General features: G+C 38.1%; 1 protein-coding gene across 1 annotated transcript in view; it reads left to right on the top strand.

Moving 5' to 3' along the window:
* LOC124122685 (heparan sulfate 2-O-sulfotransferase 1-like) overlaps positions 1–24,893 on the top strand; it is a 228,632-nt gene extending 203,739 nt beyond the window's left edge. Inside the window, exons 6-8 of the mRNA XM_048389359.1 lie at positions 8,506–8,603; positions 16,234–16,391; positions 18,887–24,893. Coding sequence (XP_048245316.1) covers positions 8,506–8,603; positions 16,234–16,391; positions 18,887–19,107 — 477 coding nt within the window. The 3' untranslated portion in view covers positions 19,108–24,893. The remainder of the gene's footprint in view (positions 1–8,505; positions 8,604–16,233; positions 16,392–18,886) is intronic.
* The last annotated feature ends 538 nt before the right edge of the window (positions 24,894–25,431 follow it).

Here is a 25,431-nt window from a genome sequence, read left to right as displayed (position 1 = left end):
CATTGATATTTCCTACAACCTCTCATCTCTACATTATGTTTCCTACAACCTCTCATCTCTACATTGATATTTCCTACACTCTGTAAAGCTCGGGGGCACAGGTGGCCCAGTTGTCTAAGGCACCGTGATTCGCTGTGCAAAGTTGCATCCCTTGGGCACACCAGAAAGCTGTGTGTTCGAATCCCGGTTCGCCCCGATTATGTTTCTAGGTTTGTCAGCACCATACCCGTGCTCGTGGGTTTCACCGAAGTGGTAAACGTCTGAGACCTGCATCACTTCGGGCTTTCCTCCCACATCAAGCTGACACGCCATGATATAACTGGAATACTGTTATAAAAGGCGTTAAGCCCAATCTCACTCACTCACTCCATGATAGTTGGACTGGGTCTTTCTTTTACCCTGAGGTGCACATCAAAACAAAACAGAGACATAAGCGGTGTTAAACCCAACTCACTCACTCACTCACTCACTCACTCACTCACTCACTCACTCACTCACTCACTCACTCACTCACTCACTCACTCACTCACTCACTCACTCACTCACTCACTCACTCACTGTACAAGCTCTCATCTGTAGTTGTCATGATCCCAGTCCATCAGGATACCCCATGTTGTTTTTCCATCTCAGGTATAGTAAATATATACCCTGCCAAGCCAATTCACGAATCATATCAACTTGATTGCCATTGAGATGCTTATGAAGCCCCCTAACCCCCCCACCCCCATATTGATTTTGTCTCCAGAATCATCTCTTTACTTGATCACAGTTATCTCCCTTGTGTTGACATTGTTACAGTATAATGATAGTACCTTTCCTGCTGTCTGTAGTGACCTACATAACCTATATTGGTATAGGAACGGTCAAGAGTTGCAGTAAACACACTTTGGCCTTCCTCAAACTCCAACATTCCCATTCTCAACACTTGATACTCAAAATTGCCTATCTTAAATTGCATTGCCATCAGTCCTGAATCGATAGCCAATCAAAAGTCACCTAATGGATTGACCCTACCTGACCCCGTCTGTATACTGCGCTGCCCTTTAAGGAGTAATCATGTGACCCCCTCATTTCAAACAGGTACTCTGTCATTGGCTGGTTATTGATGTCACCCTTTTAGCCAATGATATTGCTTATTAGGTTTCTTAATTGCTGTGTGGCAGACAGCAGTGGCAGCCATCTTGATTGACAGTGTAAAAGCAATATCCCTGTTAGATATATCAAGCGGAACGAAGTAACAGATCTGAAGTTTGTCTCATGTACAGTTAGGCGCTTGCTTTACTGTTCTCATTGAGTTCAGTTCCACCAGGCAATTCCCTGACCATAGATACTAGAAAGTGTAACAATGTACTGTAACTAATGACAAAAGTGGAGAAGTTAAGACTTCATTAAAGTTCAAGGTCACAAGAGCTCAAATTATGAGTGAGTGAGTATGGTTTTACGCCGCTTTTAGCAATATTCCAGCAATATCACGGCGGGGGACACCAGAAATGGGCTTCATGCATTGTACCCATGTCGGGAATCGAACCCGGGTCTTCGGCGTGACGAGCGAACGCTTTAACCACTAGGCTACCCGACCGCCCCTCAAATTATGAAAGATGGTTCCAAATACATACATATAATTCAGGGTTAATTCATGAAAAACCAAAGGTTTTTTAAATCAGTTGAGATAAATTCAAAGTAAGTAACTAAGTCAACACATTATTATCCTCTACATGTCCAAACTGGGTTCAAACATAATTTCCAACCATAATGCATTTGGGGCTGGTCATGTAACCTCTTTTGGATACCAAACCATGGTTTATGGATATATGGAAAGCTTGTTTGATAGGCATTACTTAGAAGTTGACAGATGACAAAGTGGACACAATTTTATGGATAACAACTTCTTTAATACTGTAAAAAGCGACGTTTCGGTACAGCTTGCTTGACAACGGTATAAGGATCTATACCGAAACATCGCTTTTGTACAGTATTAAAAAGGTTGTTATCCATAAAATTGTGTCCACCTTGGGATATGGAAAGCTTTTTGAAATGTGCATTCAACAGTTTCAAAATAAAATCAAAACACCAAAATAATTACTTTATAGTCATTTTAGGTCATGGAAAAATCAAAATCTTCCGTGATTTTCTTTTGTACTGTCGATCAGTCACCCCCTTATACTTCAAGACCACCCCTAACAGTATGGTATCTGTGGAAAGAAGCGACTCGGGGCAGCAATCTCAATACAGACAAAGAAAGGCGAGGGGAGAAAATGGGACAAAGAGTCCAAAAAAGGAAAAAAGAAGAAGTCCATGTTCATTCATTTAAGCTGGCCAAAGTGTGTGCAGGACTTTTCCCCAAATTCCAAATACATTGTTTAGAACCTTATGGTATTACTTCTGTGAATGCATACTAGACACAAGTGTTTTGACCTACTTCAAGGGATTCATCTGAGTATTTTTGATACAACCCTAATTTTTATTTTTTAAACGATAGTTTGCAACAAGTAATGTTCTACCATATGATTTTATTATTAAGGTAGCTAGTGGCTTGTATTTTCGTTTGCAAAGTTGTACTGAATTGGAAAGGTATATTTGTAACCTGGAAGTGATGTTATTTAACCGAAAGATCTTTTAACTTTCTTATTAAGGTACCATATATCGTTGTGTATAAGGTGGGTTTTTCGTACCTAGAATTAGGGGGCTTTCAAGGGGGGGTTGTCTTATACACAGGGTTGAAGAGTTTTGAGGTTTTTTTCCTCAAACACAAAGACATTACTGTGGGCATGTAACATCGAACATACCATGTCAACAAATCTGTACTGAAGTACGCAAACTAATCATGTAATTACACTGTCTGGTTATAAAATTAGTCCATTATATATCTATATATCTGGACTTATCTTTGTGATCTATTTTATTAATTTTATTCAAAATTGCATTCAATATTGTTTATATTCATTTGGGCAAACTTGTATGTGAAATGATCGGAAGATCGCACAACTCATCGTTATTTACAGCAACCACGGTCATATTACCACTATTGATGCCTTGAAACAAACTTTAGTGGATAGAGAATGGATAAGTAAGTTTGAAAATTGGTGTCTTAAGTTCATTTTTACAGAATAATGGTCCTTGGTTCATGCTTTTCTACTTCATGCATACTGTGCATGAAATGGGGACATGTTTTCTCAGAAACTACTAATGTTACATGCATGAAAATTTGAATGCTCATCTAAGAGATCCTTGTCCCAAAAAATTATTTTTACAGTGTTATGGCTGTGTTCAGCTTGGTGCATACCGCATGAATGGGGACAAATTTTCTTAGAAACTACTAAAGTTACATGAATGAAAGTTTGCATGCTTATCTAAAACTTAGAGATACTTGTCAAGACTGAGTTTGAAAATTGGTGCCATAAATTATGTTTTTCCAGAGTTACATCCCTTGCTATATGTTTTTACATTTTGTGCATACACAGTTACGGCCCTTGATCCATGTTATTATTTTTTATTTTGGTGCATAGTGTCTGCAATGGGGAAAAGTAAACTCAGATTCTTTCATGACATAAAGCGACCCTAGTGCCTATCTCTTAAGGCTTTATGGGACTCTCTTTTTTTATAGTTAACATTAACCTCCATGTTATTCGATCCCATATGCGTGGATTGATGCTCATGATATTAATCACTGGATTGTCAGGTCCAGACTCGATTATTTACAGACCGCCGTCATATAACTGGAATATTGCTGAGTGCAGCGTTAAACAACAAACCAACCAACCAACCAACCATGTTATTCACTACTATATGAATAATCAAAATTCCAACATGCCCCATGGCATAGTGTACGCTTATTTCTATACTACAATGTTGATTGCATATGGAAGCATGATCTTCAGTAATTTTTTGGTTATTTGTCAACCTTGGAAATGACATATTACTTTGTTTTTGTGTCAGGTTGTGTCTGGTAGAAGTCAGGTGGTCACAACTGCCCTTGGTGAATTACATGCCATTTAGTCATCACAGCCTGACAGATAGACGTTTTCAATGTATCATATTATTTTTCATAGTATCAAATGACTTACATTACTTTTCTGGAAGAATAGTTAAGAGTAAATTGTTTTTCTTCAGAATTCAAACAGTCCTCCTTTTGCTGCCTACTGCACAATTCAAATAATTTCCGTTTGAAAGAAACGACATTAAAATGGAAAATTGATTTTAAGTTCATAATTTTTTGTAGGGATTTCTCCCCACTTTAAGACCCCTCTTTATCTCAGCTATTTGTCAGGCACTAAATCTTCCTCACAATATGCAGCCAGAAAATTCGAAATTGGTTTCAACATGCGAAATAGCAATGTTGTATCATACAGGGTTCTTTAATAGCCTATTTCTTCAAGAATCTTGAAATGTAAAACCGTTTAGCAATAATGCGGGCATTAAAATTATATTTTGTATATGAACGTGTTAGATTATACTTCTGGTAGAATTACATTTCAGGACAAATATCATCAATGATGCATGGAGCAAATTAATTTTTTGCCTCTTGCTTTGAATCTTTTTAAAATGCCTCAACCTGCAGTTGAGCTTCAAGCTTCATTCCATCCTATCTATTCACTCCTATCTTAGGAAAGGTGAATACTTGTGAAAAGCTGTAAGTTTTAGAATCATGACATATTTCAGCTGATAGTTTTGAACCAATTGTTTTGGAAGGTTTTGAAGTCAAGCAGATAGTAATAACAAAAACGATCATATCACATGTTCAGTAATACCTTGGTTCCTCAGACACTATTGTAACTTCCAATTTAAATAAGAGATATTTAACATTACATATTTTCTAAGGTCAAGAGGGCGGTCGGGTAGCCTAGTGGTTAAAGCATTTGCTCGTCACGCCGAAGACCCGGGTTCGATTCCCGACATGGGTACAATGTGTGAAGCCCATTTCTGGTGTCCCCCGCCGTGATATTGCTGGAATATTGCTAAAAGCGGCATAAAGCCATACTCACTCACTCACTCACTCACTCACTCACTCACTCACTCACTCACTCACTCACTCACTCACTCACTCACTCACTCACACACTAGTACAAGCAGCCACACAATCACACACATGTACATGCACGTCGCTATATGAGTGCAATAATCTTGGACGTGACGTTAAACCCAGTTTCACCTCACCTCACCTCCTGTTGACTCATCCGATTTCTCCCATCATATTACTTGCCAGGTTTGTTTGTTTGTTTGTTTAGTGTTTTAACGCCACACCTAGCAATATTCCAGCTATATGACAGCGGTCTGTAAATAATCGAGTCTGGACCAGACAATCCAGTGATTAACATCATGAGCATCGATCCACTCAACTGGGATACGATGACTCCTGGAAGAGAATTTATGGATGTCAACTTCTTATTATAAGGAATACAATGTTTCGGAGTACATGCTTACTCCTTCATAATCTCTTCCTTATGTGTATCACTTCTAAATGCCTTTCAAAAACCTAGTAGTATTATGATTCAGACTATTGATGATGTTTCACCAAGATATATGTTTCACATCCATTGTCCTAATAATAACCTGCTATATGGCTATCTCATCAATATTTTATTATGTATTGAAGGAATGACATCTGTTAGTGGAGCACAGAGATGTCTTGAAATGGTATATGTGAATAAAACAAATAAATATTAGCTCAGCAGATATTTTAAAAAGTACAAAACATTTTTTGCGACAGGTTAAGATGTTTAAGAGTACATATTATGTCAATGAAAATAAATAGTAAATATTGTCCTGGGACAACATGTTTTTTGCAGTTGGATGAGGAGGGGGAAGGTGCAGGGGTTGCACACCCCTCCTTTTTTCAGACACCTTGTTAACTGTGCCCAAGTCACCACCCACACCCTGTTCAAAATCCTTGATCTGCCCATGCAACTGTTTTTGCCCTTGTTAAGAATGTATAGCTTTCTGGCAACATTTAACTAAAAAATCTATCGCTGTTCCACAAGTTAGCTCTGGAAGAACGCATCACTTTAGGACACAGTATTTGCATTGTTCCACAAGTTAGCTCTGGAAGAACGCATCACTTTAGGACACAGTATTTGCATTGTTCCACAAGTTAGCTCTGGAAGAACGCATCACTTTAGGACACAGTATTTGCATTGTTCCACAAGTTAGCTCTGGAAGAACGCATCAATTTAGGGCACAGTATTTGCATTGCTTGTGTGATCAAGTAATAATAAAGCAGATTTTCGCAAAATGAAATAGGTCCAGACAATAGTGTACATTTTCTTTGGATAAACATGCAAAAAGCTAAAAGAAAGTGCACAAAACAGGTTGGTTCTGGATTAGAATACCAAGTACACCCCTAGACGCCTTGATATTAATAGTTGGTCTAAGAGCACCATGCCATTGTTAAATGTCAATCTGTGTCACTTTGTTCCACCTCCCATGTTATGCTGACATCCTGTGCTGAAACACAAATAATATCTAATGCAGCATTTAAACTCCAGCTCATCCCTTGCCACTTCAGTTGCCCGTTTGATCACTGAGTATTACGCTGTGTAGGCTGTTAACATATTGCTGGTGTAATAAAGCTTTCTCACTCACTCACTCACTCACTCACTCACTCACTCACTCACTCACTCACTCACTCCTATGTGTACACGTGCTGTTGAGAAGTGTAGCTGAGATGGTATGAAACCCATTCACACATTCAGTTTGGGTATCTGTTTTGAATATATATATGGTCTTTGTTCATAGGATTTTAACCCTGAATCATCATGTATGTGTTTCAAATGAAGGAGAGATCATAATGCTGTAGAATTTAACATCAACACATTTCTGTGTCAGAAGGACTGTTATTTGATGTTCCATCAAATATCTCATTCAGATGGAAGCTTGCACAATGATCTTTGTTCATCAAAAAAGGTTAAAGATGTTTCTGTTGTATTGCGGAAACTTGATCTCTTATGTCACAAGTTTAAATGGCTTTTGAAATTGATACAGTATTTCGTGAACCTGCTTCATCAAGCACATCAGAAAACATCTGGGACCTCTTCTGATGATTGATCGCATGTAACACTCTCAAACGATTACAAAGAAGACAATGAGAGGTTATAATCACTGATACAATGGGCCATGAATATTTCGAAGGGAAACATTAATCTGATAGGGCCAAGAAAGCTCCCCTGCAAAACACCAATGGGAGATTTGCTTGGCAATGATGATCGCTGACGAGACAGGCGGTGTGTAATAGAGACAAGGGTTATGAATTCTGACAACCTGATTATATAGGAGAGGATAGAGGCAAATATTGACTTGCAAATCGTTTTAGGGCAAGATGAGAATTCCTGTTTTGTTAATTGATAGAGAATGTTTCAACTGAAAGGTGAGAATTTCTTTGGGACCTATGTTCTGAGATTATTGAGGATTCAGTATGGATTGTCTGATGAATTTACCATTGATAGAGAGTAAGCTTGCTATTACTGTTTTGGGTAAACATTAGCACATTAACAGAAAGCAAAGAAAAATGGTCATGTTGAATGCTGATGCAGCGTAGCATTACTGCTTTGTTAATCTAGTACCCCAACACCATGGGATTGTAGGTTAGAAAAATGACCCCGACCCCTGCTTGTTGAAAAAGACCAAAAGACGTTAAAAGATGGTACTTGTTGTTACCCTGTCTGGCGCTCGGCATTAAGGGGCTAAAACAAGGACTGGTCGGCTTGGAGTCAGTATACTGTGTCTGAGTGGGGTATTCATGTTTAACTGCAGCATGGTATCTCAGTGAGCTAGCACTATAAATCGGCATCAGTCCGGACTAGTACAAGCAGCCACACAAACACACACACGTATATGCACGTCGCTATATAAATGCAATAATCTTGGACGCGACGTTAAACCCCATTTCACCTCACCTTGTTGAAAAAGGTGACACTATGGATGAGGTGGTCAGGCTGAGTGACTTTGTCGGTTGTGTGTCATTGTCCTCAACCAAATTGGCTGTTGCTCATACTATCAAATACAAAATGAACATGGGAAAATAGACAGTCTTTTCAACAGGTAACAACACAATAAACTTCTGATCCATTTGCCAGTTGCAATTTAAAAAAAATAGTTACTGTGTTCTGCTGGACATTTGTGTGGAAGTGTGTGAAAACTAAAGGAAAATAGAATTGATGATTATTACAATGTTCACAGTATTTACACAGAAAATATATTCAAACCATAATAAACCTGTAAACTGTTCTCAACATGCTCTCAATCAATACATTGTACAAAAACATTATATTTGTGAGCCCTTTTGAAAACAAGGACACGATTTGTATATGCCTATAACTTTATGAGAAGAGTTAAGAATTAAAATAATAATAAGATCATGATGCTGCATAAAGAACATCTGTTCAGAAATAGAGACTTTTTTGTCATTTAGTCATGGTCCAGAGTAGAGGATAAGGTATGTATCATGATAAAGTTGTTTCCTACCTCAACACATCTCGACAAATGTTGACAATTGTGACATTTGATTTTCAGACATTTGATGAATGTGTCAATCGAAATGGAGAAGACTGTGATCCTGGAAACCTCTGGCTACAAATTCCATTTTTCTGTGGCCAAAATGCTGAGTGTTGGTAAGTTCAAGATTTGTTGAAGATGATTCATGTCAAGAATTAGTTTTGATTTTATCAAGAAGGACAAGTCAGACATGAAAATTATGAGATCACGGGAATTATTTGGTGTGCAAGACGACTGTTTGTGCTGGAGTCCACACTGGAGTAGACTGTAGTATTTGCATTCCACGCAGTGCAACTGCACTTTTCATGACACAAACCTGCATGGAGTAATTGAGTAATACAGTTTCATTTTGTTTTGAAGTCTCATGATATGGTATGATATGTAATTAGTTGCCCAACATCTGTTCTGGATTCACCTAAGGTGTCTCACAAGGGAACCCAATTTGTATTTGCTACGCTATCCAAGGATGGCTACTTCATGGATGCAAATATTATAAAAGTATTGTCTCCCCTTTCAATAATTCTAAGGTTTCAGTTATGTCAGGTTGAACAGTACAATGTTAAATTTGAGATTTGCCAGCCAGTTCAATTTGCTCACAGAGTGAGCACCGTGCTACTTATAGATTTAATCATGTTCATATAATAATCTCTCTTTGAAAGTTCCAGTAGCAAAATTCTAGCCCATTTCTGTGCTCGACAATTGCCAATATGCCAAATACGTTATCCTGATCAAAGCCTGCAGAAACTCATACAAGGTCATAGATTCCCATTTGTCACTAACTCAATCGTAAATCCAGCCTCCATACAAATGTTTCAATGATTGGATGAAAATCTTGACACAATGTCTACCCATAGGAAGAATGTCATTTTCTGACAGTGGGATAATATCATGAGTCAGTCCGCTCCTTGTAACAGTTGTGCGACACCCTCAATATTTTATCTGCAGGGACTGATAATTGAGAGTTTTTTGGCTTCTACAAGTTCTGTTCCGAAATGAAAGTGTAACGATATTGCTTATAATGTCAGAAAGGCGTTATCACATCATATTGCATGGTTCTAGGGGGCGCTGTTCGTCTGTTACTCATTTTATGTCATGACTCACAACTTGTCCTCTGATTTATTAGCACCATGTGAATAATCACCCATTTACTTTACACGGTATTACCAATAATTACTTACGCCACACATTTGGTTTGTGTAGCAAATTGATCCACTTTTTTATCAAGTTCGTTATTATCCTCAGGAGGTGATAAAAGATCAATATCTTTATTGGACAGTCCATTTGATATAGTCTTGCATTAAGTGTAAAAATTTAAATTCAACCAAAATTCATCCCACGACTGTATGATTTTCTGTACACTCACAACTGATTTGGTTCCTTCAAGCATGGCAATATTAAATACATGTGCAGTTTTCTATACTGTTGCTATGTTACAGATAATGTAAAAGAAGGAGACAAAGTACAAATCCGTTTATGAAAGCCTGTGTCGCCCACAGGGAAACATCATCAAGGCTGCGTATATGTGCAGGAGAGTTAATAAAACTGTTTACACAAAGACGATAAGGGCAGTAAAAACCTGTTAAGCAGAAAAATAAATCAGGTTTTTGCTAATGGGTTTTTGTTATCAATTGAAGATTCCTGGGTAGGATTGAATGTCAGAATGTGGGTGGGTTGTTTACTTGGAGAATTATCTTGTCTCTTGTCCCCACACCTCCCCTGTGTTATGACTTCAGATTTCACAGTGGGAGAACATTTTATATGTATATGGGGTTCTCTGGGTGGCCATGAGAATGGGGATGGGAAATCAAGGATCTATGAAATGTCTTAAGACACAAGCTCATGAAATGTCTAAACAGTAGTTTCAGTGGTCCACACAAATGCTTTTAACATGAACTATTGGACGCTAAATGTCTGAACAATAGTTTCAGTGATCCACACAATGCTTCAATAATGAGCTACTGGACGCTAAATGTCTGAACAATAGTTTAAGTGATCCACACAATGCTTCAATAATGAGTTACTGGACGCTAAATGTCTGAACAATAGTTTAAGTGATCCACACAATGCTTCAATAATGAGCTACAGGATTCTAACTGTCTGAACAATAGTTTAAGTGATCCACACAATGCTTCAATAATGAACTACTGGACGCTAAATGTCTGAACAATTGTTTCAGTGGTCCACACAATGCTTCAATATTGAACTACTGGATGCTAAATGTCTGAACAATTGTTTCAGTGGTCCACACAATGATTCAATAATGAGCTACTGGACGCTAAATGTCTGAACAATTGTTTCAGTGGTCCACACTATGCTTCAATAATCAACTACTGGACGCTAAATGTCTGAACAATAGTGTCAGTGATCCACACAGTGCTTTTAACATGAGCTGTTGGACTCTAAATGTCTGAACAATAGTGTCAGTGGTCCACACAATACCCATTACCCCGAGGCTAGTACAAATTCCTGTTCGAGAGTCCAAATTTCCCTGATTGTTTTGACATTACAAGGGTATTTTATCTTTACCCAGGCTAGGAAGGCTTTTGAGTTCTAACCCTGAAAAGTCTAAATACCCGGTAGTAGTTTCAGTTGTCACCAAAATGCCTTAAAACACGAACCAATGGCAGACTGAATTCTAAATAGTACCTTTGTGTACACCGGGGTAGCCTAGCGATATCAGCCCATCATGCTATTAACCTGTGTTCATTTCCTAAATATTATCAGACTCTGCTACTGTTGATATTGTTCACTACAAGAATCATGTGGTTGCTGTCGGTGACTACCTCACAATATTTCAATATATATTCTTTGGCAATAGAAGTCAGTGCATTTGTATATGTTTTGCTGAGAACTTGGTTTTATCATGAAATGACTTTCAGAAACATTTGTGGCATTTCAGATAGATCCGTTGAAATGTTTTAATGAAAAATATAAAAAATAAGCCTGAAACTTTTAGTTTTGCATGTTCTTCAAATCCATTCATTCGAACTTTAAATTAAGAGTCAATACTGGCTGCATAAATATATCGGTCACTATTGAACCATGGCTGAAAAAAAGGGTAATAGCAATAAATGCAGCTATAAAATTGCCCAGTTGTATTATGACCAATCGTGTTGGTGAATTCTCTTCCTGACATCAACATCAATGATAGGATTCTGCCACTAAATCCAACAACCCTGTAGCTAAAAGCTAACTTAGTTTTTGCCCAGTTAAAATAATGTGAATGCTTTTATTGAAATTTTAGTGGCCACAAATATTGATTAATTACAACTGGCATAGAAAGTTGTGGCATCTTGGTGGCCTAGCTAGCCCTAATGTACAAGGTCTTGACCTGGCTTTGAACTTGAGCTTGTACTGGCTATGTTGCATGATAAACCTAAAACTGACAACACAGTCACTCATGGATTATGTCCATCATAGAAAGTACTACACAGCTTGGGAAATCTCCTGTATGATAGTCAGACAACTGCTGCTTTGAGCTTCATGTCATGAAAGATTTTTGAGTGTTGCAGTAAATTTTGTTCTTTCCAACTCGGACACAGTTGCCATGAAATAATACATTTTGAAAGCATTTCACAATACTCATATCCATACTTATTGTAAGAGGCAACAGAAAGGAGGATTGGGTGTGGAGTATATTACAAGTATCAATACTTATTGTAAGAGGCAACAGAAAGGAGGATTGGGTGTGGAGTATATTACAAGTATCAATACTTATTGTAAGAGGCAACAGAAAGGAGGATTGGGTGTGGAGAATATTACAAGTATCAATACTTATTGTAAGAGGCAACAGAAAGGTAGGATTGGGTGTGGAGTATATTACAAGTATCAATACTTAATGTAAGAGGCAACAGAAAGGAGGATTGGGTGCAGAACACATTACACATATCAATACTTATTGGTAAAAGGCAGCAGAAAGGAGGCATGGGTTCCATTGATGATATTGGGATGGGTCACAAGCTTCCAGCATCTGTGACCTGCAGATATCCATCACTGCTTACACCATCAACCACAAGTTAGGCATTTCCTTAGCCAATTTATGAGACCACTGTGATCAGGTGATATACTGTACCCTCTTTATTCACTGTTGCACTTTTTCTGTGGTGCTTCTGCCAGTATTATGCTGAGACAATGTCTTTTGAGTTTACTCAATACTTCTATCAGAGAAGAGACAAATAGATAGGAACAGAAGGATTATCTGTATTTTCTGCTTGTGTGTAGCATCTGTCTGTGTGTACCTGAAGCTGCTGCAACCGGACACTAGAAACTTGAGCAACCTATCTTATGTGTCCATGTAACCTGAGTATTAATCAATATGACACATGGTAAATTGTCAAACGCTGGGAAAGATATTTTTGACAGGGAATGAAACTGGTCATAAAGATTTAATGAAGTAGGACTTAGATGGCAATATATTCCCATACATTCATCACACTCTCTTCGAAGCAGGCTTCAGGAAGTTTACCGTCACACTTTTTGTTGACATATTTAATAGCTCACCAGAGCTGAGGAGTGCTTGAGAACTTTAAGTGTCCGCGAATGTGTGCGTGCATGCATGTGTACATGTTGTTGTGAAACGTCGCACTGTGCATTCTTCCAGCTATATGATGGCGGCCTGTAAATAATAAAGTCTGGACCAAAATAATTTCGTGAACGATACATGCCGTCACTGAGCCTGACAACTTGATCCATTAAGTTGCCTCTTGCAACTTGCATGGGTTGCTAAAGACCAAGTCTAACCTAGAATCACAATAGATAGTGGGGTAGCCTGGTGGTTGATACTTTTACTTCACTCTCACAAAACAATGGGTTGGATTGCCCATGTAATGTTGTTACAAAATTGATAAAAACTGCAAAATCTCACTCACTCACTCCAATTTCTAAGTGTTGCATACATGTGACATGGATTATTGCTCGTACAACCAACAGCTTATGTAATGTGGAGATGGGATTACTTCGAGATCCTGCAACTATATAGCTGTGATGTTCGGTGTAAAACTGTGGCGTAAGACTACTAAATAACTTGCTAAGTTATCAATATGTGTTGACAGTTTGTCCTGCATTTTGAAGCCATGATTTTCGGACATTTGCCCACGACTACCTGACTAATAAAGTCAAGTTCCCAGCATTGCTGAACCGCACTGGAATTTTGTGGCTCGATAGTAGCATCACCAGTGGCTATTACAAGTTATGTCCCTTCTATGTCTCTCCTATTGACTCGACCACCTCTGTGGTCTAGTGGTAGAGCGGCATCACTCCGGACTAGGGGCGGTCGGGTAGCCTAGTGGTTAAAGCGTTCGCTCTGTAAATAATCGAGTCTGGACCAGACAATCCAGTGATTAACATCATGAGCATCGATCCACTCAATTGGGATACGATGACTCCTTTGAATCGGGAAGATGAGGAGAGATTAAAGTTGTGTTTGTTATCTGCCATAATCTGTATTTAGACACTGGTGTAGAAAAGTGGTTATATTTCACCATCAAGTATGCAGACAATAAGACTATCACTCACTCACTGACTGTGTATTATTTCAGAACTTATTTGAAAGTAATCTAATATCAAGTGTAGCAAATTGGTACCGTTTCTTGATATTTTGCGATCCACAAGGCTGTTTTGCCATATGTATCACAATATATTGTATACCGTATTCGACGTAATAAGCGCCCGGGGCGCTCTCAAAATTAGAAATAGGGGGCTCTTATTAGAATATTATTTTGGTGAAAAAAACATAGTTGAAAGATAGATTTCGTTGTTTATGCTGACAGCCTGAAATGTTTATGTCCAACAGATATATTTTTCCAGAATTTAATTGCCCAAAAATAAGTGTGCATATAACACACCTGTGCGTATTATACCGAACAAATAAGTAATTGATCAATCGGAAGGGATGCAAATTGGGCTTGTTTACTAGCCAATTTATCCGCAAATAATCCAAATATCGCCATGGGCGCTTATTAGAGCGGTGCGCTTATTACGTCGAATACGGTAATTCTAAATTTTGAATTCAGAAAAATCTGAAACATCAATGTATGGAGGGAAGTTTACAAATAGAACAAAAATGGATGCTGGTACAACAAAATGTTTACTCATTTAATAAACATGCATCTTTATGCACGCCCCGGGGCAGTGAAGGTATTTGGCAAGTGTATGACATGAAACACATGATAAAAGTCGCAATTTGAAATCACCTGATATACTGAGCATGATAAAATGTAATGAATAACTTTGTCATTGTAATGCTGATAGAAACTGACACTAGTTGAACACGTAGCTCAAGTAACAGTAATGCATCACCTATTCCGTCGTGATGACAACTGCAGCCTAGTTCCACCTTTACCTCCCAGCTCCATCACAGAGAAAGATGAAAGAAAATTTCAGCAAGTCTCGAAAACTAACCATCTATACTTTTCTTGACGAGCCCTTCATCACATGACGGTGATGAGATTGAACTGAGATATTATCCAACTTGATTTTCTATGTCAGCAAGGTAGACAAGATGTTTCTATTTCAGATGAAAATAGCATGGCATCCGCTCCAAAATTGATAATGAGAAGCAAGTGATGAATTATCGTGATAAATAATTGATAGGGAACTAATTTGTGTTAGTTTTGTGATGGATTAGTTATTTAAGAAAATGGACAATAACTGAAATGCCAGGTCACAATAGTCGAAGATAGTTTTATAGCTTCATGTTCACACTGAAGTCTTGTTTCATTTCAGATTTAAATCTCTGAAATTTAATCGGCTTGAAAGAGTTCTGATTTGATTTTCAATTTCCTCTGTCTCAGCCAAATGTGATTGATTTGTTTTCTAATGCTGATTTCTTGTGAGAAAAAAGTGCTGATTACCAATTTTAACCTCATGGATCTTTCAAATTTATGGAATGTTCAGAATAAGGTCGATAGGGAAATTGAGTTGTAATCTTAAAAAAAACACATGTGAATTTCATTACACAATTAACTATTATTTGAATTTATGATTATTCATTTGATTGAGCTATGTGAAATGAGCACAATTAGTTCTTCAGAAAATTTAAGAAATTTATGTGCTTTTGGTCGTTTTTCCTAAAACCATATAACAGCAGTTCCATCCATCTTCTCTTAATTCTGCTTGGCAGTTCATAACTAATATCAAACAATAGCACTTGATCATCTTTGATTTTTGTCTTCAACTCTGCATCTTGTTAAATTTGACGGATTGTCTTCTATGGACCATGTGGTTTGTAATAGCAAATGGCTAACATCCTGGTATAGGGTACCTGGTAGTCGGCAGGCCATAGAACAGTTAAAGCACAATCTATTCCATCATGATCTGGAGGTTGTTTCTGAATGACAAACTCTCTGTTTTACAGGGTACCCGGTAGTAGGTGGGCTCTAGAACAGGCCAAGCACAATCTATTCCATCATTACCAGGAGGTTGTTTCTGAATTATCCACTTTCTGTTTTACAGGGTACCCGGAAGTAGGTGGGCTCTAGAACAGGCCAAGCACAATCTATTCCATCATTACCAGGAGGTTGTTTCTGAATTATCCACTTTCTGTTTTACAGGGTACCCGGAAGTAGGTGGGCTCTAGAACAGGCCAAGCACAATCTATTCCATCATTACCAGGAGGTTGTTTCTGAATTATCCACTTTCTGTTTTACAGGGTACCCGGTAGTAGGTGGGCTCTAGAACAGGCTAAGCACAATCTATTCCATCATTACCTGGAGGTTGTTTCTGAATTATCCACTTTCTGTTTTACAGGGTACCCGGAAGTAGGTGGGCTCTAGAACAGGCCAAGCACAATCTCATCCATCATTACTTGGTGGTAGGTGTAACAGAGGAGCTTGGTGACTTCATTGCTGTGTTGGAGGCGACTCTGCCACGCATGTTCCGAGGGGCTGTCCAGCTGTACAACTCAGGTGAGACTAGTCTTCTGTGAAATCTAGGGGGCACGGGTGGCCCAGTCGTCTAAGGCGCTGCGATTCGCTGTGCAGAGTTGCGTCCCTTGGGCACACCAGAAACCTATGATTGTGGGTTCGAATCCCAGTCCGCCCCGATTATGTTTCTAGGTTTGTCAGCACCATACCCGTGCTCGTGGGTTTCACCGAAGTGGTAAACGTCTGAGACCTGCATCACTTTCCTCCCACATTAAGCTGACACGCCGTGATATACCTGGAATACTGTTAAAAGCGGCGTTAAACCCAACTCACTCACTCACTCACACTGTGAAATCTAGTTAATGCATTTTTGTTTGTCATTGTACCAATATGGCATTGATCGTTGCTCGTGTTATCAACCACTGAGGGAATGATAGTTCTGTATTAAGATACTTATTATAAACTCAGTGACACAAGAAGTCAGCTATCCATCTGGACATTATTGTTTGGTCAGGCTCCATGTTTTATTTTCCTGAAAGTGTGTGGCTGGTGTCATATAGCTGGAATATTTCTGAGTGCGACATTAAACTACAAACTTAGATTTCAGAAATTGAACAGTTGCTTAGCATAGACTTGGTAAAAGTGGTAAGCTTATCTTTAGGCATGTGCTCTTGTTTTTGATTAACCTTCCTGGAGACTTTTGATGTTCTCTGAACCACTCCAACCAATGTCTTATGCTAATGTCATCTTGTTCATGATTTTTCATTACAATATGCAAGATTGGGATAAATAACTTATGGGTTGAACTGCAGGGGTACGGCATATTAGTTCAGGAATGTTCAGATGGGCTGAACCAAATTGATGCTCGTTACTGATATCATCACAGCTATTGTTTGTATTTTTGTCATTTTTGGATCCGTCTTTGTACCATCATTGTAAATAGGTGAAATAAATCTCTTATGTACTGTGCTTGTATTCTGGTTGAAAGTTTATGAATTAAGTATGTCCATCCTCAGTCTTCCTGGGTAATTTTGCTCTCTGCTCTAATGTGTGACACTGGACCCAAAGTGTTCTTATTGCTGTGATTGTTTTAACAGCTCTACTTTAATGAGTTTGATGACTGATGAAACATTGCTATGGTTTTGTGTAGACATCATGGACACAGTATAGCTGGGATTGAGATAGACATTTTCTATTACTATGCCTGCTCTCTGTTTTCATGCAGTTGGATCATATGTCCATGTGTCTGTATGTAACCATCTGGTCTTGTTTGAAATCATTGTGGGATATCGTTTTGTCAGGCTTCACATCAATTTGGTCTTGTTATTGTTTATCAAAATAATCTACAGTTTTGTAATACAGTTGCATATTTGTTCTGGTCATATCCTACTACAGACTTTTGAAGTCCTGGAGCATATGTGGTATATTATCCACTTGTGGTATACAGCCCCAACATGTCATGGTGATAATTTAATAAGGTTCTACCTGAAGGGGCCAGTGGCACAGCCTAGTGGTTAAATCATTTATAGCCACACCAAGGACCCAGATTGATTCTCCACTAAAATGTGAGAGGCCCATTTCTGAAGTCGCCTGCCATGATAGTTCTGGAATAGTGCTAGAAGTGGGGTAAAATCATACTCCCACCTTAAGCAATGATGTGCCACTGTTGAATTTCAAATTTGTAATGTGTAATTGATGTAGATGTGATAAGAATGTTCCTTTTTAACCCAATTATTTTTTTACAACAATGTAATATGCTACTTGTTTCCCTTCTGTTGCTATTTCCCACATCTTGATGACTTCCTGTTGTCATAGGGCTAAATTGTCATGTAGATTGGTTCTATTTATGTCTTGGACAGTTATATACCTCAATTGTTCCCACATCGCATTCACATATTTTTGTGTTCGACGGATTTCGAACAAGTATTAGCGATTTTTTATTTTTTATAAGGATGATGTCTGTATATCGTCTTGATATATATTTTAAAATCATCATAATTTTAAATGGCTTTTTGAAAGTTTGTGTTTGTTTGTTTGTTGTTTAACGCCGCACTCAGCAATATTCCAGCTATATGACGGCGGTCTGTAAATTATCAAGTCTGGACCAGACAATCCAGTGATTGACATCATGAGTATCGATCCACGCAATTGGGACCGATGACATGCATTAACCAAGTCAGCGAGCCTGACCACCCAATCCCTTTAGTCGCCTCTTACGATACGCATAGTCACCTTTTACAGCAAGTATGGGTTGCTGAAGAACTATTCTACCCCGGATCTTCATGGGTCAGCTTTTTGAAAGAGACAAGTAGTTGTAATAATGTGACTTGCATTTTGTGCTGAATAGACACTTTGATTTAGAGGCTTGACACTGTAGTGAAACCTCACCCTCCTGGCATCATTGTTGCATACAGGTATGATCTGTGGTGTCCAACACATATACTGTCACATGTGTATGAAAACAATATTGCATTCCTACCCAACAAAATGCCTCTCTATTTTGTTACAATGTTGATAAAAATGTGTTTATGCTTCAGGTCGCAAATCCCATCTGCGGAAAACCACCAAGAAGATTGCTCCCAAGCCAGACACCCTGGCCCGAATTCAGGAGTCACCAATATGGCGGATGGAGAACGAGTTCTATGAGTTTGCAGTACAACAGTTTCACTATGTGAAGCATCAGACATTTGACCTCGTAGATGGGGAATATGTTGAAAAGGGAAACCGTTTTACCTATGAAAAAATTCGGCCTAGATGAAACTGACATTAGGGACATGTGGTTAATTGGAAAGAATTTAAGTAGATAATTAGGAACAAATTCAACTAAAGTAAGACTCTCCCGGGGAATGGTTATCCTCGTCCATAACTTCTGTTTATCTGAGCAAGACGTGCAAGAGGTTTCTCCCCTTAAGTCATCAAGTAACTTTCAACATAACAGTACTCCTTTTTATGATGTTTTATTAGTTCTGTGAAAATACCTAAAAGTAGTATGAGAAATAAGATATACTCAGTAGAGGTTGGTTGGTTTGTTGTTAAACGCCGCGCTCAGCAATATTCCAGCTATATGACAGCGGTCTGTAAATGATATAGTCTGGACCAGACAATCTAGTGATTAATATCATGACAATCGATCCACGCAATTAGGATCGATGACATTCATCAACTAAGTCAGTGAGCCTGACCACCCAATCCCGTAAGAGGTCTTTCCTGTGCTGCAAGACAAGTGAATCAACATGGCTTTAGGGAGAACTCTAATGTATCAAAAAGGATGGACTGGTTCTATCACTGTATTTACTGGACCCTAGTGGGAAGCAGAACCATTTCATCAGTTCCCTTTTGTCAGATGTACAATTCCTTTCAAAAACCCTCTGTTCCATGTGATGAAACCATAATGAAACAATGTAATCACATTTCAAAAATATATTTCGTAGTATATGTTAGATGACCATGGGGTGATAACTGACCACGTTGACTGTGTCACTTTATTTTAGGTGTATGTTTTATGGCTGAATGTATTAACTTGAAGAAGCAGAGTAGAAAAAAATAATTATAATGTAAAATATCCATATATATCCATCATGTCTTTTAAGAGTGCTCTCAGCAACTACCGATGAAGATAGTGGAAATATTGAAGGGAGCCTTCCTATACTGATATTGACTGGGTGTAGTTGACCTTTTAAGCCATGTTTCCTGTAGCTGTGATGGTCTGTCAATAGTTGATAACTATCATAATCACATTCAGGTATTAAGGAAGTGTGCTGGTGGATTATGCAGGTGAAGTCAGAGTAACACTGATGTAAGTAAATATTGCGTTACACGCATGAGACATACCGGTATATATGGCACAGCATTATAGGGTGAAGGTCGTTAAATTTAACTGCTATTGGCTGAATGGTTTTTGTTTCATTGTTGGAAATATAGATTCTACTGCTGTTCTGTAAGAGCCACAGAACTGATTCCAGTTTTATTCATAAATGTCATATTTTTATTATTGTGCAAACTGGCTATGAATATTGCTTTATTTATCCTGGACACCAATCAATCATTTGAGAATTGAGGGCATCATGCAGATCATCATCAATGTGTGGACCAGGTCATCCAGCAGGTCTTCAGTGAATGTACCACTGTAACACTTGCTATGTGTATGTTCAGTGAATGTAACACTGTTGCTATGTGTATGTTCAGTGAATGTAACACTGTCACTATGTGTATATTCAGTGAATGTAACACTGCTGCTATGTGTATATTCAGTGAATGTAACACTGTTGCTATGTGTATATTCAGTGAATGTAACGCTGTTGCTATGTATATGTTCAGTGATTGTAACACTGCTGCTATGTGTATATTCAGTGAATGTAACACTATTGCTATGTGTATATTCAGTGAATGTAACACTGTTGCTATGTGTATATTCAGTGAATATAACACTGTTGCTATGTGTATATTCAGTGAATGTAACACTGTTATACTGTTGCAATTTGTATATTCAGTGAATAATCATTGTAACACTATGTATATTCAGTGAATATACCACTTACTATGTGTAATATTCAGTGAAATATATCACAGTGACACTGTTGCTGTGTGTATATTCAGTGAATACTGTCACACTGCTACTGTGCACATTTCAGTGAATATACAATTGTCACACTGTTACCTCTGATTTGAGGTGAATTTGATGAAGTGGTGTAAATGTCAGAGTGTTGTTGCCACTTGTCAACAATCAAATAGTTCTCTTTTGTGACTGAATCAAATCATGATTTATTTGTGTTGTCATTTTGGTTTGGGGTCTGACATTCAGAGCCTCACCAGCCAGTAATTTTAACATGTATGTTGGCAATCATCTGTATTATATCCATTTACTGATAGTCCCTGGAGGAATCCAAAATTGTGTAATCGCAGACAAAAGTGAAGAATTCTCCTTCGCTCAGAGATTCCTTCCGGGACTGCTTCTTAACTTTGAAGGTTACTTCAAGGAATTGTTACAAACGATATGATCTTGTGGCTTTGACTTCAAGCTCGGTGTCATTTGTGAAAAATGTAATATATTAGGATGACAACAAACAGCCGAATGAATAATCGTATGTTCAAGAATGTAAAACATTGGACTTTACCAGTCATTGAATGAGGTCAGGGTCATTACTAGGCCATGACCTTGTTTGAAGGTGGGAGCAGTGTGTGTATATTTACTACAGGAGAGGTTGTACAGGTGTTTTATTCTGATGAAGAAATGCATTTATTTTGGTTATGTGAGTCATGGGTGCATGAGAGTCACGGGTGGATGTGTTGCAAGGGTGCATGTGCATCCAGGATGTATGCAGGAGAGGTGGGGGTGTATAGGTGACGGGACAGTTTATGACCAAGTTGAGGATGTGCGCATTGAGTGAAAGGTCATTGTAACACAAATCCTCAAACAGCCTCATTGAAGACTTGACTTTCCTCCATGCTATGGTATTTGCCTTGATATGACATTTAAGACATATAAGGCACATCCATTTTAGCCCTATGACTGTCTTTGTATAGGTGTATGTATTTCAACATTTATAGCACTATAAATTTTGGTCACAATAGGTGGCCATCAATTTTAACAGCTAAATGCCAAATTAAGCTTTGAAATTTGGTGGCCCTTAAACCTTATGACAAAATGCCAAACAGAGCTAGGGCATCCTAATGTAAGAGGAAACTTGCTATTTATTGATTGATGATTGATTTAGGTATATTTATTTTATAACGATGTTGCCCAATAATCCATAGTTCAGTCCTCAAGATTTCTAGTGTTTCTTTCACTGAAGTGCTAAACGTCTGAGAGCTGCATCACTTTGGGCTTTCCTCCCTCATTAAGCTGACACGCCGTGATATAACTGGAATACTGTTAAAAGCAACGTAAAACCCAACTCACTCACTCTAGTGTTTCTGATGGTTGCTAATCATCTGACACAGGACACGCTATGCTTGCAAAATGATGGCCTCCATTCTGTAGCAGACAGCTATTCTTTGAAATGGCCTTCATGATGGTAAGCAACTGAATAACCGGAGTACAGATAAAGAACAGGTTTTAAAACAACACTGTAAGGAAATAGTTATTGAATACTTTCACTGCTTCTGGCACGGGTGGCCCTGTCGTCTAAGGCGCCACAATTCGCTGTGCAGAGTTGCACCTCCTGGGCACGCCAGAAACCTATGATTATGTTTCTAGGTTTGCAAAACCATACCTATGCTTGTGGGTTTCACCAAAGTGGTAAACATCTGAGACCTGCATCACTTCAGGCTTTCCTCCCACATTAATCTGACACACCATGATATAACCGGAATACTGTTAAAAGAGGTGTTAAACCCAACTCACTCACTCACTCACTCACGTTCACTGCTGGTCACTTGAGCATGCATGTCAACTTTGTTATTTTCAACTACATCTCACAAATTCAGACATCCGATATTTCCAGAATTTCTGCCATAATGGTAATAACCAATGAAAAAAATAATTGTACTATCAAGAATTCCTCATTTTCCATACAATCTTAGTACAATACAGTCCAAATGGGAGAGAATGATTGTTTAGGCTGCTCTATACATGAAGGGCTACTTGTGAGTTTGTTTGAAGGTTTTTGTACATGATGAATGTGTGTCTGAATATTTAATTACTGTGTACATATTTTGTGAAATGTTGACCTATATCGAGACAGGACTTCTAGTTAGTGTCGCCCTGGAGATGACAACACACTGTGATTCAAGGTCATGTGACCATTCTAAAAGCTTTAAGCCAAGTAATGACCACATATGGTATCAGCATGTGTTCATCTCTCAACTTTACCACTGTCCATGAAACTTGCATTTCATATTGTTAACTAATGTACTATAAGGGTAGCGCTTCTTTTCAGGGCATTCTCATTTGTAGAAGCTTGAGGTCTCCCATTAACTGCCCGACGAAGGAGGGCAGTTGAAAAGACCGAGGGCTTCTGCAACTGATAATGCCCTGAAAAATAGTGTTACCATTATTATAGCTAAAATGGATAGAATTTGTTATGAAATAGAAATAAGCAACAATATCGGTTTGAAACATTTACTGCAATCAACACGAATTTCACTGACCCGCTGTAACAAATATGGAAACATCATAGAACAAACCAGATGACGTCACAATTGTACGTGACGTCACCTTTCCCTAGGCGTGATAATGTCCCGTCCTCCAGCAATATGAGGGCATTATCAAGTTACAGTGGCCCGCTTATTTCTGACGGCTTACGTGGACGGTTTAATGATAATTCTATTTATTTTAGCTATAATGTACAGTAACTTTCTCTCTGCAATGAGACAATAAGCAGTTCTTCACAGAACCCATGTACACAGATTACAATGAAAATGTTAGAGAGTTTTGTTGTTATTATTATATACATGTCATTGTCTTGGAGGACTTTTAGACATGTTTGGTACGTTCTTAGCTAAATAGTGAGATTCCTTTTTAGTGGGTCTGAGGCCCCAAACAGGAAGGAAGACCTCAAGAAACCCACATTAGTCTAGATCCAAGTTCAATATATTCCCATGTACTCTGTAATTATTATCATTGTAAACAGGGAATGAAATCTGCTGAACTCTTATCCTTGAAGAAATTATTGCACACCTTGTAAGGGATTTTTCTTCTCAATGTTCATCTAGCTTCTTCAATTTTCACTCCAGTTTCCATGGTTTCTTTCTTCAACACAAGCTATTTGAAAAAGTAAGAGAAAATGCTGTTTTCTTTTGAACCAAATATGTATCTATCTTAGAAATGTGTGGTGGACATTTTGTAAAATCATCTGCCTCTTTGATTATATATTTGCTCAGTTTGATATGAGAAATGACTTGTTTTGAAGCTAGATGAATCATTATTTCTTATTGTTTTCAGGTAAATCTATATATCACTATTTTCCTGATATATGAGGGTAATTATGAACCCATGTTGGTCTATAGTCATATGAATATTATGTGCCATGAAGTGTGTATGATATGTACATTTGATGTATAAATTTGTTCTTGTATTTAGGAGGCGATCATCTGATTCTTCCTTTAATTGACACGAAAAACATTTTTGAGGGCTTTAGAATGAAATTTGCTTTCAGTCATCAGTAGCCTGCAGAATCTGTTCAATGTTTTGCTTTAGATGTTGAAAAATATCAATCCTTATTCATGCTCAGTGATCTTAGTATAGCTCTAATCATAAAACATACCTCAGATTTCTGTAGTCAAAGCTTTAATTATGGTGGATCGATGTATATTTATGTGGTGATTGTAATTACAACAAAATCAAATTTTTGCCTCACTCCTGTAAAAAGCCATAGTTATCACCAGAACTATTTTCAAATCCTAAAAGGTCTATGAACTTCAGTCTTTGATTCTCAACATGTCATGTGGAAGTCATGCAGTGTATGGGTTATGTGATTGTCATGTGACAGGTCATGTGATCAGTGTCATGTACGTCAGGTGATCAATGTCATGTGACCAAGTCACATGGTAAGGTTGTATTTTATGGGCTATTGTCCACTGCAATTAAAGATATTTCATCTTAAACCTTTTTTTGTATGTGTGTTGTGATGGTGAAATTCAACACTGAATCTCAGAAGAGGAGGGCATGGATTGGAAACAAGCAGCAGCAACATTTAACAACATTACAATGTGCACTGCCTGTATCTGTCATTAAGAAAGATCCATTTACATGTATACTCTTCACAGTTGATAGATTGTGTCATCATATTGAACAGTACATTAACTTCCAGTACAATTGTCCTTTGTCGATTCTGACATTAGCACTTTTCAAAAGAGAGTTTGGTTTTTTTTCTATCTGCACAGCCAATGTAACATAATCCTCTAACAAAACATTACCTACTTTACAACAGTCACATCAAGTTATGAATTACTTTCCAGCTGACTACCTCCATGGTCTGGTGCATAGATCCGGCCCAAGTCGCACCAAAAGATGTAAAAGAGGGTACTTGTTTCCCCACAATGCACTCAGCATTAAGGGGATCAAACAAGGACTGGTGAGCTTCGAGTGTATTGTGTCGGCTATCCCTGTTATAGGTTAACACTATTTCTCAGGACATATCAT

This window comes from Haliotis rufescens, unplaced genomic scaffold (genome assembly GCF_023055435.1).
Source record: "Haliotis rufescens isolate VD_foot unplaced genomic scaffold, xgHalRufe1.0.p SCAF_8, whole genome shotgun sequence".
NCBI classification, from domain to species: Eukaryota; Metazoa; Mollusca; class Gastropoda; order Lepetellida; family Haliotidae; genus Haliotis; species Haliotis rufescens.
The sequence above is the reverse complement of the archived record's forward strand: the minus strand, read 5'-3'. Positions and strand labels throughout refer to the sequence as shown.